General features: G+C 39.3%; 1 protein-coding gene across 1 annotated transcript; it reads left to right on the forward strand.

Annotated features, from left to right (window-relative positions):
* The first annotated feature begins 620 nt into the window (after nt 1–620).
* Nucleotides 621–9,470, forward strand: utp6 (UTP6 small subunit processome component). The gene is given in 20 exon segments (XM_088303487.1): nt 621–906; nt 2,159–2,243; nt 2,319–2,360; nt 2,443–2,535; nt 3,059–3,106; nt 3,183–3,246; nt 3,345–3,463; nt 3,546–3,623; nt 3,962–4,043; nt 4,128–4,209; nt 4,291–4,469; nt 5,007–5,086; nt 5,309–5,386; nt 5,685–5,864; nt 6,817–6,897; nt 7,008–7,117; nt 7,189–7,255; nt 8,208–8,280; nt 9,021–9,166; nt 9,168–9,470. Coding segments are annotated over 20 exon segments (1,824 nt in total). The 5' UTR covers nt 621–814; the 3' UTR covers nt 9,213–9,470.
* The last annotated feature ends 4,859 nt before the right edge of the window (nt 9,471–14,329 follow it).

Raw genomic sequence — 14,329 nt, forward strand, 5'->3', positions numbered from 1 at the left:
CTTGTGATACAACCAACTCTCGATGCAAGGTTCTCTGTGGTACCCAAAAGAATAATTGATTTATTATACAAATACCTTTTACATTATAAAAAGATAAAATAAAATCAAACTTATTAGAATGAAGTTTGTAACTACGCGCACAGCCTGTTTTTTGCTTTATTTTCAAATCCAGTACTGTACGTTTCTTTGCATGCACAATCCATTTTACTTTTCAGGCAGAGTTTATATTTACGTACAGTTCAGTTGCACAGTATCTAACTTTTATGTACAAAATATGTACAATTAGTCTTTGACAATTGTTTGGTTTTAAACATTTATTACAGTACTTTTAAAAAAATTGTTTTATGTGTAAAGCGTTTAAATGAAACCTTCGAAGCACATGGTTTATTTTGATTGGGAGCTAAATGAAAATAGCTCACATTGAGAATAGACTTTTTAGAAATACAAACCCTGTCGTTTCTATATTGAAATGAAATTTTGTTTCTTACTTTATCTTGAGAGTGCTAATTTTTGTGAAGTGGTGCTTAAACAAAGCTATTTAATTCCTGATTTACACAAAAAATGCATTGAGATACCTACAATAATGCCATTCTTATATCTTTTCTAACTTGTTTTCTGGACGGAGGTATTTGGAAGGGAACCGGAAGTGTGGAAAATCACAACTTCCGGACATGTGTGAGGGAGCTGGTTTTTCGCTAACGCTAGTTGTCTCGTGGCACGATCTTAGTCTGATCATAGTCCATTAACAAAGTTGGCATTAGGCCATTTAGTTTAATCAAAACATCGGTGAATGTAATTGATTTGAGGAGCCAAGATGGCAGAGATCGTTCAGCAGCGGATCGAGGACAGGATTCCCGAGTTGGAGCAACTGGAACGAGTGGGACTCTTCACCAAGAAAGAAGTCAAGTCAGCGACACACCGATACCTACGAAAATATGCTCAAAATTATTTGTGTGCGGTGTTGATGAGACAAATAACATACATCAGGCGAAAAAAAAACTTTAGTGGGACTCCTTAACATAATCTTGCTAAAACGGACAGAAAAATTTATGGGGCTTATTAATAAAAAGTCGTTTTTAAAAAAAATGTTGCATGCAAAAAATTATCTATCCTGAAAAAAAAAACACGAAATCCACTCCAACATCAAGATCACTCCGATAGGTTAAAAAGTGACAGTTATGAATTCTCGTATTTCGCAAATAAAAAAATATGTTATCGTGTAACAAATTCTTGACATATTCTCATCAAGCTTTCGTTTATTTCGGTCTCATCTGCCAGTTCCAGTGGTCAGGCCTTGATTCATCATTAGTTTGCCATTAATTTATCCTTAATAGGTACTTCAGCATCTGTCAGATGACGTCTTTCACCGAGTGCCAGGAATACCGTACCTCGTAAAAGGAAAGAAATGCAAGGGTATCAATGACTACAGACTGATTTATATTTTAGGAAATATATATAAATGATCAGGGTTCTTTATCTGTTGATATAATATAAAGGGGACATGGAAAATTTACTTTTTTTATGTAATTGATATAAAGATTTGTGTGTCTGGAGTGTCTGCCTAGTGCTCGCTCATCAAGTGTGAAATTAACCCAACCTAGTAAATATATATAGTATGAGTAAAAATGTCAGAGTGAGCTGTTCTGCACTCCTACCCCACTGTTCAGAAACAGTGGTGCTCACGATGTAATACTTACCCTACACACTCAGTTCCCAAGGCAATGATATAATCAGCTGGGGTGGACCATGTTCCAGAAAAAAAGAAATTACTTTGATGTGTCGGCAGCCGGAGCACAATCTTGTCCAAGCTAAAAGGAAAACAGTGCTGCGGTGTCCGCACTGATTGGCACTGATGCATGTTTTCCACATGCCGCGTCATTTATAGGCAAGTGTAATTTGGCGTCTTGGTGATTAAATGTTGTTTTTCCACAAATGATAAAGCAATATAACCTCAATGGGTGCTCAAGTGTGTGTGATTTATGGATTGCGGCAACCCTTTGCAAACATGACTACTTAATTGAGGGTATTTTGACAAATATGCTCAGGACTTGTTATTAAGATAACTATAGCCAAACATATTTTTCTTTGTGGTCGGGGAGATGCTTAATATTTGACTAATATTCATTATGAATGAGAAGCTCAACTTCGTTTTTTGCAGAGCCATCATCAAAAGAGTGACATCATTGGAATACAAGCTCCATCGGCTTATCATCAATAAAGATGATTTTATAGGATACATACAGGTTGAGTGATCAAACCCCTAATTTACACATTGATCTTGAAAAGACTCATTTATGGACCATGTTGTTTAATTGCAGTATGAAATCAACGTTCTGGAGTTGGTCAAGAAGAGGAGAGCGGTAGGTGGATGTATTGTATTTTTATGACATTATGATTATCATTATATTTGTCTGCTTCTCATCGACATGTTTGCTTTTGCAGCACATACGCTACCAGTTCAAGAAGAAAGAAATTGAGTTTCCTATCATACACAGAATCAACAGTGTCTTCAAAAGGGCCACAAACAAGTGGAAGGTATTTTAAAAAAGAGCACCCTTTTTGCAAAAGCGCTGTAGTTCAATGCTGTTGTGTTGTGGCTTTTGCAATTGTGACCTTTCTCGGTCACTGTAAAAAAACAATCAAAACTTAAACAAGCTGTGACATTGAGTGGTACAAGAAAAAAAGCTCATGTGTTAATTTATATATATATATATATATATATATATATATATATATATATATATATATATAAGAATATATATATAAGAATATATATATAAGAATATAATACAATAATGACATCTTTGCGAATTACGCATGTATCAGAGCAATTATTTTTTGGTTTTATGAGAATCAGTTCAATCATTCAGGAATTAAGTCTTCATTTAAAGAAATTGTACTATTATATTAATAGTTTTCTTTTTAAAAGAAACGAGTTGTAATGTTCAAGCTTCTTCTGTCATGTTCACGCTTATTCGCATAAAATGCAGTTTGTATTTTTGTAACAGCGGTTTGTAATAGATGAAAATGAAATAAATGCAAAACCAATACCTTGCAGGATGATGTGCAGCTTTGGCTCTCACATGTCGCCTTCGCTAAGAAATGGGTATGTAAAAATTAATTATTGTCAATTAATTTCTATAGCAAAGGTGTAAATAGATGATCCTGGTATCTTTCCTCAGGGCATGCGGGGGCACCTCAGCAGCGTGTTCTCAGCAATGCTGGCTATCCACCCTGATAAACCAGGTATCCATCGGCTTCGTCCATTTTATTATTCATTTTCAGTGAATATGAGCCAAACATCTTAACGCTATTTTGACTTGGGTACTGCTGTTTGCCTCTAGCACTGTGGATCATGGCAGCCAAGAGCGAGCTGGAAGAGAGACAGTCCTCAGAAAGTGCCCGACATTTGTTCCTCAGGGCGCTACGCTTCCACCCAGGCAACAGAAAAGTCTACCAGGAAGTAGGGAGCGAGAACACCGGAAACATTTTCACTCATTGTTACTTTCAAAAAGCATCCAAGCTAATTGCGCATTGCGTTGCAGTACTTTCGCATGGAGCTGCTGCACTGTGAGAAACTGAGGAAGCAGAAGGCGGAGATGGAGCAAGCTCAGATTGATATTGTGAGTGAGACATGATCCCGAAACATACAATTTAAAAAGATTACTCAGATTCAGAAAACGGTTTCTCCTTTAGGAGAGACTGGCTCAGTTATGTGCACAAAGTTTACAACGTAATTTTGTATCACAAAATCTGGCATGAAAACAGGTTTGTGTCGACTTTTTGGGTTCTGCGCACAAGACATGACGTTTTTTAATTGTTTATGAATTCATTTAAAAACAAACTGAAGAAGCAAAGAATTGTTGGAATAAGGCTGTAACATAAGATAAAGTTAAGTACTTTTTAGAAGTTGGATGATGAAGAAACTAAAAACACTTCCATTGTTTTTATTGGTGAAAAGGGTGAATACGAGTTCTCTGCAGAGATCCTGAGTGGGAAACTGGCGATGATTGTGTACAAAAACGCCACAGACCAGAACAAAGGTGGGCATGGATCTTGGTTTAAATTCTGACCTTGTTTAATATTCTTTCCCAAGCAAGTAACCGTTGGATCTTTTTGCCCAACAGATGCAGAGTTTGTCATCTCGCTCCTCAACATCGCATCCATTTTTGACTTCACCAAAGATTTCCAAGAGGCCATCCTGCAAGAGTGAGTCACTACTAAAACCTTATCTGTCCCAAACATCCAACACAAAGCTCACCCAGATTTGTCTGTCTCCTTGTTCTCCAGCCTGCAAACCAAATTTCTAGATGACAGTGTGACATGGGACTTTTTGGCCAAGAAGGAGCTTGAGGCTCCGGCGGCAGGAGAGGAGCTCCGGACCGCCAAGGGCCGAGCTTTGGAGGTTGACCGAAGAGAGGCGCAATGCTGTCGGGTCTACGAGAAAGGACTCGAAAGCATCAATACTGGTACGAGGCCTCATATACACAAACCGCATCGTTTAGTCAGTCGCTTGAGCAATCAGCAGTTTATTAGTTGCTCCGTTGTCTTAATTCGCCCAAAATAGAGACAATCCCTTTCTGTGCCCATTGCACTAAGCAATGTTCCTAAAGGCATGCCTGGATGGATTTGGTGTGGAAGAACTTTCCTCTCCGAGGCTACTTCGTTGTATTTTTCGAAGATCATCGATTTGAGATGACATGTTTATTTATACAAGTGGACAATATGATATAAAAGAAACAGCATCTACCAGAGCAAACAATTATTAGATTTTTCACTTTTGGAGAAAAGGGTGTTTTGGTTTGACAGTTTTTAAGGGAGTACAGTAACTTCCCATCATGTTTTTAAGACAGTGTAATAGATTTTTTATTTTGAGGAGTAAAGGAATTTCACGTGATATTTTTGGAGGAAATACAAGGAATTCATTGGCCGTTTTTGAGCAAATACACTCTTATATGATTTGACAATCTAACATATCTCTTGCGATGTTGTCTTACCTCCTGCAGAACCCATGTGGACCGCTTACGTCAGCTTCTGCCTGGAGAGGATGAAAAGGAAAACAAACGTCCAAGATCTGAAAGACAAGGTAACCAAGGAGCAACTCATGGTGCCTCTGCACATTTTCACTGCGTTTGGGGATGATAAAGCTCAAGAAAATGCTTGTTGTGTCACTTATGGTGAGCGTGAATGCTTGTTAGTGCGCCGTGATTGACTGCTCAAAGTCAGCTGGGATTTGCTCCAGCTCCCTGTGACCCTTAGCCTGATAAGCCAATAGAAAATGGATGAAAATGCTTCCTGTGTGTTACAGAGACGAGAGAGGCTGCTGGGAGTTCTGCAGCGCGCACACGACTCATCGCTGCTGAAAGAGGATTATTACAAAAGATGGGTAAGTCAGAAGAACAATTGTGTTAGAGCAGGAGTGGGCAACTCAGATCCCCGAGGGCCGCTGTCCTGCATGTTTTCGACATTTCCCTCATCAAATACACGGAATTCAAATGTTCAGCTCATTTGCATTCTTTGCAGAAGCCCAATAACGATCCTGATGATTTGAATCAGGTGTGTTTGGAGAAAGGAAACATCTAAAACATGTAGGATAGCGACTCTTAAGCGCCGGAGTTTTCCAGCCTTATGTTAGGGTATCCTGACATTCGGATTCCGTCTCTGTCACACATGTCCTCTTGCAGCTGCAGCTTCTGCTTTCGTCAGGAGATGAGGAGGGCGCAGCCAACATTGTTAGAGCAGCTACGCAGCGCTACAGCAAATCAGTGTCGACTTGGAGCATGGCCTTGCAGACGCTGGTTCAGTTGGGGAAAGATGATGTGGGACGCCTGTTCCACGACGCGCTCTCACACATTCATCCCAAGGTACATACACGCACAAACCCTAAGGTACACGACTACACCCTCACACACATGATGTCTTCTAGCTCAAGCTCTGTCACGTCCCTTAGTTCTCATGAATGTCAGTAGCAACATAAAATGATAAGCATGAATGAATATGATTATGAACTATATTAAAACTTGACCACCATGGACATATTCATATAGTCAAGGAAATAGTTTTTTTTTGTTTTGCCTGGCCTTTTATAAGACTTGAACCATGAGCAGTAACAGCATGAGGAGGATTACTATACTTTGTGCAACTTTAGGGTGTTAAGCCCGCAGGCATCTTGAAATGCCCCCACGGTCAAACTAAACATAAAACTATGATAAGTACACGCTGTGTATTTAAAACAACCCCATAACTTTGCTTTGTAGTCATATAAAGCGGGCAATAAATTAATCTGTTCAACAATGAACAAAATGTGATTTATTATCCACAAGTAGTTCTTAATTTACTTAAGACTTTGGCTTGAAGTCTTTTAAGCATTCACTATGACAATTTCACAACATTCTACCAAACAAATGTGGCATAAAAATACGACAGTCAGGAAGTCTTAAATTAGATTACAACAATAATGCAAACAAATCCATGGCTTTATCACTTCAGCTTTTCAATTTGAAAATTGCATTCTACTATGTTGCAATGTTGATTTAGAATTTCATTATTTGTTCCGTCATAGTGCACACTGTAAGCTCCAAGGACAATATTTGCATCCATTATAAAAAACGGCACTGGAGAATTATAACTATGAATTATAAATAATTTACCTTCCTGTTAATATTCAGGTCTCTGGCATTATCACATTTTCAATTCAACAACGAGAACAAAAGCTAGATAATTGCTGCTTTAGTGGTTGACATAGCTGACTGAAATTATCTTCCTAAATGTCTCTGCATGATTATTAAGATGTTTCATCCCCTTTTGGGCTAACAGGAAAGCTTACCAATTTGGCGGCTTCAGGTCCAGTGGAGCATAGCCAACCAGAACCCAGAAGAGACGGAAGCCATTTTCAAGGTTCAACTCAAATCCACCAGACATGGCGATCCACACTTAACATTCATTTGTGCCCACACGATTATGATAAAACTTTTGCCGGACAATTTGTTCTTCCCGCTTGGTCTCAGAGAGGTCTGTCGTCTGCGGAGGCGGCAGTTGCCATGGAGATGAAAGAGAGCTACGTTGATTGGTCATACTCCGCTGGAGGCTACAAGAAAGCCAGAAAGACTTTCTCAAGGTAAGTTAAGCGATCTTCCCAATTATGTCAAAGACTATGAAAGGGGGAATAACTTTTTTTGTGTGTTTTAGTTTACAGGAAAACCGACCTCTATCCAAACTGTTTTTCACCAAAATGATACAGATCGAGAAAGAACAAGTGAGTGCATTCAACACTGTAAGAAAGTGAGCTTTTAAAACACAGTTGAACCCCCAAAGTCCAGTTCATTAGTTGTTCTCATTTCCAAACAATTTGGGAAATAATGTAAATAAATTGATTTGTTTCAGGGTTAAACTGTCAGCATGATTAATGCTTTAACAATTGTACAGGGAATCATTTAACTATCAGGAAAACATTTCTATCAGACAAGTGAATAAGCCGGATGGAAACAATCATGGAGAGGGATGACTTGGCAGTTGAATAATTGGATTGCTCATGTTGTACGGCACTGTAACTTGCATTTCTGATTTTTGCCATCGCTGACGCCCTTCTATGACGACATCAAAAAAAGCAAAACACACTTGTGAAAGTCTTTCTGTCAATCAGTGATTAGCAAAGTTCGTTCCAAGTACAATCTCCAAAAAACTTCACCGCCTACAATAACATACTGAAGCGTAGTCGTCCTAAATGCTTAAAAAAATAAGGCGGAGGTTTTATTCCTATAACGTCCATTTCAGCCACTGTTCCATTGTCCACAAGTTGAACATTAACATTTAAGTAAGCGGGGTTAGATAATAGATGTATGGATATATGCAAATAAAAAAGAACTGTAAAATATTTATATAATATAAAATATAATATAATATAATAACTGTTAAATATTTACTCAATTCAAAGGTATGCACTTACAGAAAATCTAAATTTGTACCTAGCTGTTCTTAAAGATGTAATGCAAATGTATTAAATAAACATTAAATGCAATTAAGCTGTGCTTCACCTATATATTGTATTAGATTAAAAAACATGTAAGCCACTTTATGCAAGGCTTTAACATTTAATTTTGAGATTCTTCACATACCACGGCCGTACCGCTTTGAAAAGTCACTGCTTTCGAAATTCACTGAGCTGAAATCCCCCTTAGATTTGAGTTAACGTATTGTTGTTCATGCAGGAGACCCCAAAGATGAACAATCTGAGGGACTACTACGAGAGGGTCCTGCAAGAGTTTGGCTGCTCTGATGAAGGTGAGATGAGTTCAAGTCAAATAGTTCGCCGGGATGTCTTCATAAAATTAAGAGTGATTACCAGTTGTCTCGAAACTTTTGTCCAAAATACTGTGGTGCCCTCATTTATGATCTTAATCCATTAATCTGTTTCAGCACCCCAAAAACACCAACAAAATATCAATGAATAGAATTTAAAGAATTTAACACTATGTGCATCGTACGACTCATTCTGGTGCAACTTGGCCACCAGGGGGCAGTATAATACATAAACATGCTGCACTCCATGTAGATTAAAACACAGAAAACAACAATGTAATAACTTTTTCACAGAGGATAAAGAACATGTGCCCGTGAGGGTTGCTGCTCACTCTGTCTGCTTGTGGTCAAATACAAGTTGTTTAAAGAATGATAAGTACAACAATAGTGATGCTACTTTTGTTAGCCAGTATCGCATTTTGCATTGAGTGCTAACATTAAGCAAACTTTTGTAAGATGGTTAATGTGCTTTGGTCAAATAAACAACTTGTAATTCTTTTTGTTTCGTTTAGTTTGACATTAAACTTCAACTGTGAGTGTTGAACAGGTTGAAGGAAGCCGATTGCGGTCAACTTCTGCTTTTTGTGTTATTCGCTGCCACTGTAGTTAGCACTAGTAACTAACTCGTAAGTGGGACCACTCATAAGTTGAGGTACCACCATAGTTTATAATTTAGAGTTGATGTGAGCATTCTTTTTCAATGTTGCTGTGTTTTTGTCTAGATCTGTGGCTGGAGTACATCAAGGAGGAGTTGGGGCCTCTCGGTCGACCAGAGCACTGCAGCAAGATCCACTGGAGAGCCATGAAGTTTTTGGAAGGTGAAAGCGTGGAGAGGTTCAACTCCAAATACACGCTCCTACAGACTGGACACCTCTGAGTGCGATTTGAAGAAGTGCAGGTTGCATGTTCTTTAATCAGCAGGTGTTGCCCACCCTGAGGGAGCACCTGAAGACGTGGGCTGGTTTTCACAGTTGTCTATTGGAGGCACGGCTTGTTTGACCAAGTTTTAACAAGTTTGCTGTCCAGATTCCAAATGTTTTCCAGAGATGTAGAGAAATGTTTTTATTTGTAGTTAGACTTAACACATTCATGTGACGTTGTAAGAGGATGCCAGTGGAATTTCCAGTTAAAAGACACGCTGGGATACTGTTCGAATAAAAATATCAAATTTATTTTGGATAGTGTCTTTAAATTCCGTGAAGTCAAAAAGTGGTTGTCATACTAACACATAGTTTTCAATTACAACTGCAATTCAACATCATTTAATCCAGAAATTAATGTTCTCGGGTGAGGAATCTTTCTAGACTACAAAAGCATCTTATCCAAGGGTAAATGCAAAGGAATTCTCAGAGAAACTACTGTACAAAATTTTACAAACATTTAGCCCAAAAATGTTCATAATATAATGGTAAACAGTGTCAAGTTGTTCATCTGAGTATGACCCTCACTAAAAACTGAAATGGCTCCTCATAAAGAAAGGGATTCATACTGCTGAAATAAAACATTCCCTCTAAAATGTATTAAAATACATGTAGTGTACATTTCCAGACAATTTTTAGCAGCTAAAAAATGTATGGACATGACAGTGTTAACACTTTATCTACTTTGTTCATTTACTTTAGCATCTTCATTATGGAGTTCACTGAGCCTTTTAAGTGCATCGTGATAATCAAATCTAATGTAATCCTAATACGTAAAGGAAGGTTTAGTGATACAGTTGTTTCCTGCTCCATCAGTAGACTGATAAAAATTACTGCACATTTCCAGACCTCGACTTCTGTCATCGACACGCCATCTTACAGTGGCTAACACGTATAGTTCCTTAAGGCAGACAAAATGGCAATAATGATCCCTTTTGAAATTATGTAATTTTATATTAGGTACACCTGCACAATCCAGTAAGTGGATATTTAAAATGCTTCCCTTAAGAGAAAATGTACTTAATTCAACAGCTACTGCCCAAAGACAGCTGGGATCGGCTCCAACACACCCGAGACATTTGTGAGGAGAAGCGGATTTGTTTATGGATGGCTGTAGAATCGTTTACATTTTGTCTGGTGTAGCTCAATGAGAATATTGGAAAAGCTGTTCTGGGTGTGATGTGGTGCAGGTGTACGCTACTACAAAGTAAAACCACAGTTATAAATAGAAGTACATGAATATCCCATCTCGTAATCTGAATTGAGGGTCATTTGTAAAATGTTACAGGTGTACCTAAAGTTGTGGCCTAAATGGCTATGCTATATTTAGAATTTCTCATTTTTGTGTGCGGAATTTATCAAAAGTACAGTGGTGACTTGAGATAAGAGTTAAATTTGTCCCGTGACCACAATTGTAATTCAGAAAAGTCAGATCTCAAATCATCTTTCCTCAGTAAAAATAATCCAGCCCCCCCTTCAAAAAATGTTTTTAATAAGAGAAAAACAGAGTAATAACAAATAAAATGTATTTTGTGTTCAGTTTTGCTTAAAACTCATTCTGCTGCCCCTTCAGGTGTGCAGACACTTAACAAATATTACATTTTCTGCAACTCCCGTGACTCATTAAATGTTATATCTGTCATTCTTCAGAGAGGATAAATAATATATGCCTGAGAGTATTGTTTTATCTGTCTACATCTTTTGTGCCACCATTTGTGCTCAGATATTCATCGCTTTAACAACTGCGACTATCAATGGCAATTGTTTGTGCGTCAATGGAATTTTGCATTGTTTGTTAGCATTAAGCTGAGTGTAATTGCAAAAGTCCAAGCTATCTTGTTCTAAATACACAATGTGTAATTCTGTATTTTACAGTATGTTTAGTTTGATGATAAACTTCAACGTGAGTTAGCATTAAAAAGCTCCAAGGGTCTTTTTGGATGAATTGTCCAATAGTTGCGCAAGTGCTGCTCATTGAACTCAAGTCAGTTTGTAGCTTGTATCTCAAAAATGTTGAGTCATTGTATCCCAGGCACCATTGTAAATGTCAATTGGTTCAGAACCCCCTTAATTGACAAGTGTCCATAATACAAATGACTAATAAGATACCAGAGTGACATCATATAGCCAATAAATATTCACTGCACTCTGTATCTTATTTGTCCCCAAAAGTGAGATTATTATGACAATTTCGCCTTATAACACAATTTGAACTCTCAAATCTTCTTGATGAAAATGTAAGTGAAGAGCACCAAGATTGCCGCCGACAGCAGCCCGATGGCACACTGGTGGATGTTGGTGACCTTCTCCAGGGCGTGTATGCGCTCTTCCATGGCACTAGTGTGGATGTAGTCATAAATGGAGGCGCCGATGCTCCACACTGCCCACACGGTGTCCACCAGCGCTTTCATGGTGGGAGACACCATCGAGGGGGCCAACTGCAGCCAAGGGCCCAATGCAGGCACCGCTCACTGGGTCTTTGCCACTGTGATGACGCACAAAGGACAACACTGAGTGGTTATGGATAACATGACACCATTCAGATCTTCTGACGTTTGCTTCATTTCAGTGGGTACGCTTTATTTATGCATACACATTTTTTAAAAATTTTGTGTCTAGATAATTTCAGATCTTACAGATCGGTGCAGTCCATGTTGTAATCCGATTTGTGAGTATGACACACTTGTTAGGTAGAATTTTGTGAAGTTGTCATCGTGAATGCTTAAAAGAACGCAAATTATAAGTGTTGAGTGAGTTGTCGTAACTAATTGAAGTAGATAAACAGTCATTCATATTAATTAATGGTTCATTTGCATTTATTTTAGCTTAAGGCTTACCTATAAAATCAAAACACAAATCATAATTGGTTATTTTTCAAAATCGCTAAAAATCTACAGCAGATTCACATCTATTTAGGTTTTGACACGAAAAAGACAGTGGCCTGAAACTTTGTGAGAGTTGCATGAATGTGAATGTCATGAGTTTACTGTGTGATTTTGCCACTTTGTTTGCACAGCCTGTCCTGGGGTTGGAATTGATTAAAATGATTATTTATGATTTTGATCAGGTCATGTTTATTAAAACATACATGATGAATGTAAATACATTGGGTTCAATTAACATTTTTACTAATGCGCCAAGTCACAGCAAGACGCTTCTACTATGTGCAGCATTGCTTCTTCTAAGAATGTCTTCCATATGAAAGTAAAATTGGTACTGTGTAAAATCCTTCCTTAAGTGAATCAAAAATTGCTCAAAGTGAATTGTAAATCAAAATCGGCCCTTGTGGATCGAATTGATTTTAGAAATTTCTTAAATGTGTTTGTCTTTTTAATGTAGTATTAAAAGTGAAAATAAATACAATATATTTTAAATAAACAAAAATACAGCAATATTTGAAAAAAACAAAAAAAACAACAACTTTATAAATGCATCATGCCAGAGAACTCGATGGTGACCAAACGTTCACTGACGTCTCTTCTCAATCTAACGTCATTTGGTGAAAAGCGTGAAGTCGTGTAGAAATGCCCCGCCTCTCGAGCAACAGCTGATGAACACGAAGGCTGACAATCGAGTGTGTGAGTAGTGTGTGGCGAAGGAATAAAAAGGCCCAAACTCACCAACACGCGACCGATGTGTACGCGGTGGTCAATAAATTATGGAACATCCGTCCAAATGGTTCAAGAACAAGCGAATACTGTTATTTAGTTCATTTAAACACCACACGGCTGTTTGTTTCACTCGCTGACACTTGTGACAGGCGCGTACATTCAGCATCAAGCGACATTGAGGGCCCACGTATTATTTCCGGTCTAACGTTTCAATGTAAAATAAAGACGCTTAAATGTACTGTAAAAAAATCAAAAACAAAAAACAGATGCAGATGTGAACGCGGCAAAAAAGTTTAATTTGTTAAAAGTCCCTGGAAAACAGTCTAGAGGCGGGGGAAAGTTACGCTATTAACATATCCACTTCCGGTATTAGTCTATTTTCTTTTTACTTCCGGAATTAGTCTGTGGGGAAGTGCGTTTTTTAGCAATTAATTAATTAAAAAGATAATCAATTGACAACTCTAATACCTCTCTCGGTATATATTAATTGAGGGCTAAATACGTCAAAGAGCATATATATATATATATATATATTTATATATATATATATATATATATCCAACATAATCTTTAAAAAACGTTAAATATAGAGTCCGTGCAACACTGACAGCAAGCAACACGTGAACACTCCAATAAGATCCAGCCGGTTTGACGGCCATGCGATGACGCTCTTCAGCCACGTGGGGTCGCTCTGCACCGCCACGCCGCTGTCCAGGGGAGGGGGAGAGGGCGAGATGAACCCGGCCGGGATGAAACCTTCACCACCGCCTTGACAATCACAACGAGGTGGAAAGAACACCTAGGCGAGAGCCGCGTAGCAGCACAACGCGTGGACATTTCCTTCTCTTGCTGGTTACTTGGGGAAAAAAGCCCTGACACCCCCCTCCCAAGACCTACAACTGGAGAGGAGCCAGTGGAGACGCGCTGAAAATAACCAGGTTACCCACTCACTTCCCCGCTTTTTGGGGAGGGCCCGGCGGCTCCTCCTTTTCCAGCTGTTTGGGAATATCCCGCTCACTCACCGTCTTCACGCCACACATGGAGGAGGGGCTTCCTCCGTCTGCCTCCCGCCGGCTTGGCTCCCCCTGACACGGCGCTTTGGCTCGGGTGCGCACCCACCCGGGATTTCTCACTAGGGGTGGGGGCTTTATCTTGTTTGGAGGACACTGTTGCGTGTGTTTGAGGAGACGATCATGCGCAAGGAGGGGTGTTTAAACTGCTGCTGCTGCTGGCGGGGTGGCGGCGGCGGTGGTGGTGATGCGTGTGGGTGCGGGGGTGTGTGTGTGTGTGTGTGTGTGTGTGTGCGTGTGCGTGGTGGTGGTGGGGGGGGGGGGTGCTGTCCGAGCTGTTGCACAAGATTTGCCCACCCACTCTTCTTAAAGGATAATGTTGACGAACGGGGAAGTTTGGATTCTCCTGCAGAGAGCCAAGCCACCAGACAGACAGTGGCTGCCAGCTGCCCCCCCACGCACCCGCCACCACCCCTCCCTCCACGAGGCT

The sequence above is a fragment of the Idiotropiscis lumnitzeri genome, chromosome 8 (genome assembly GCF_059441095.1).
Source record: "Idiotropiscis lumnitzeri isolate Australia: NSW breed Sydney's pygmy pipehorse chromosome 8, RoL_Ilum_1.0, whole genome shotgun sequence".
NCBI classification, from domain to species: domain Eukaryota; kingdom Metazoa; phylum Chordata; class Actinopteri; order Syngnathiformes; family Syngnathidae; genus Idiotropiscis; species Idiotropiscis lumnitzeri.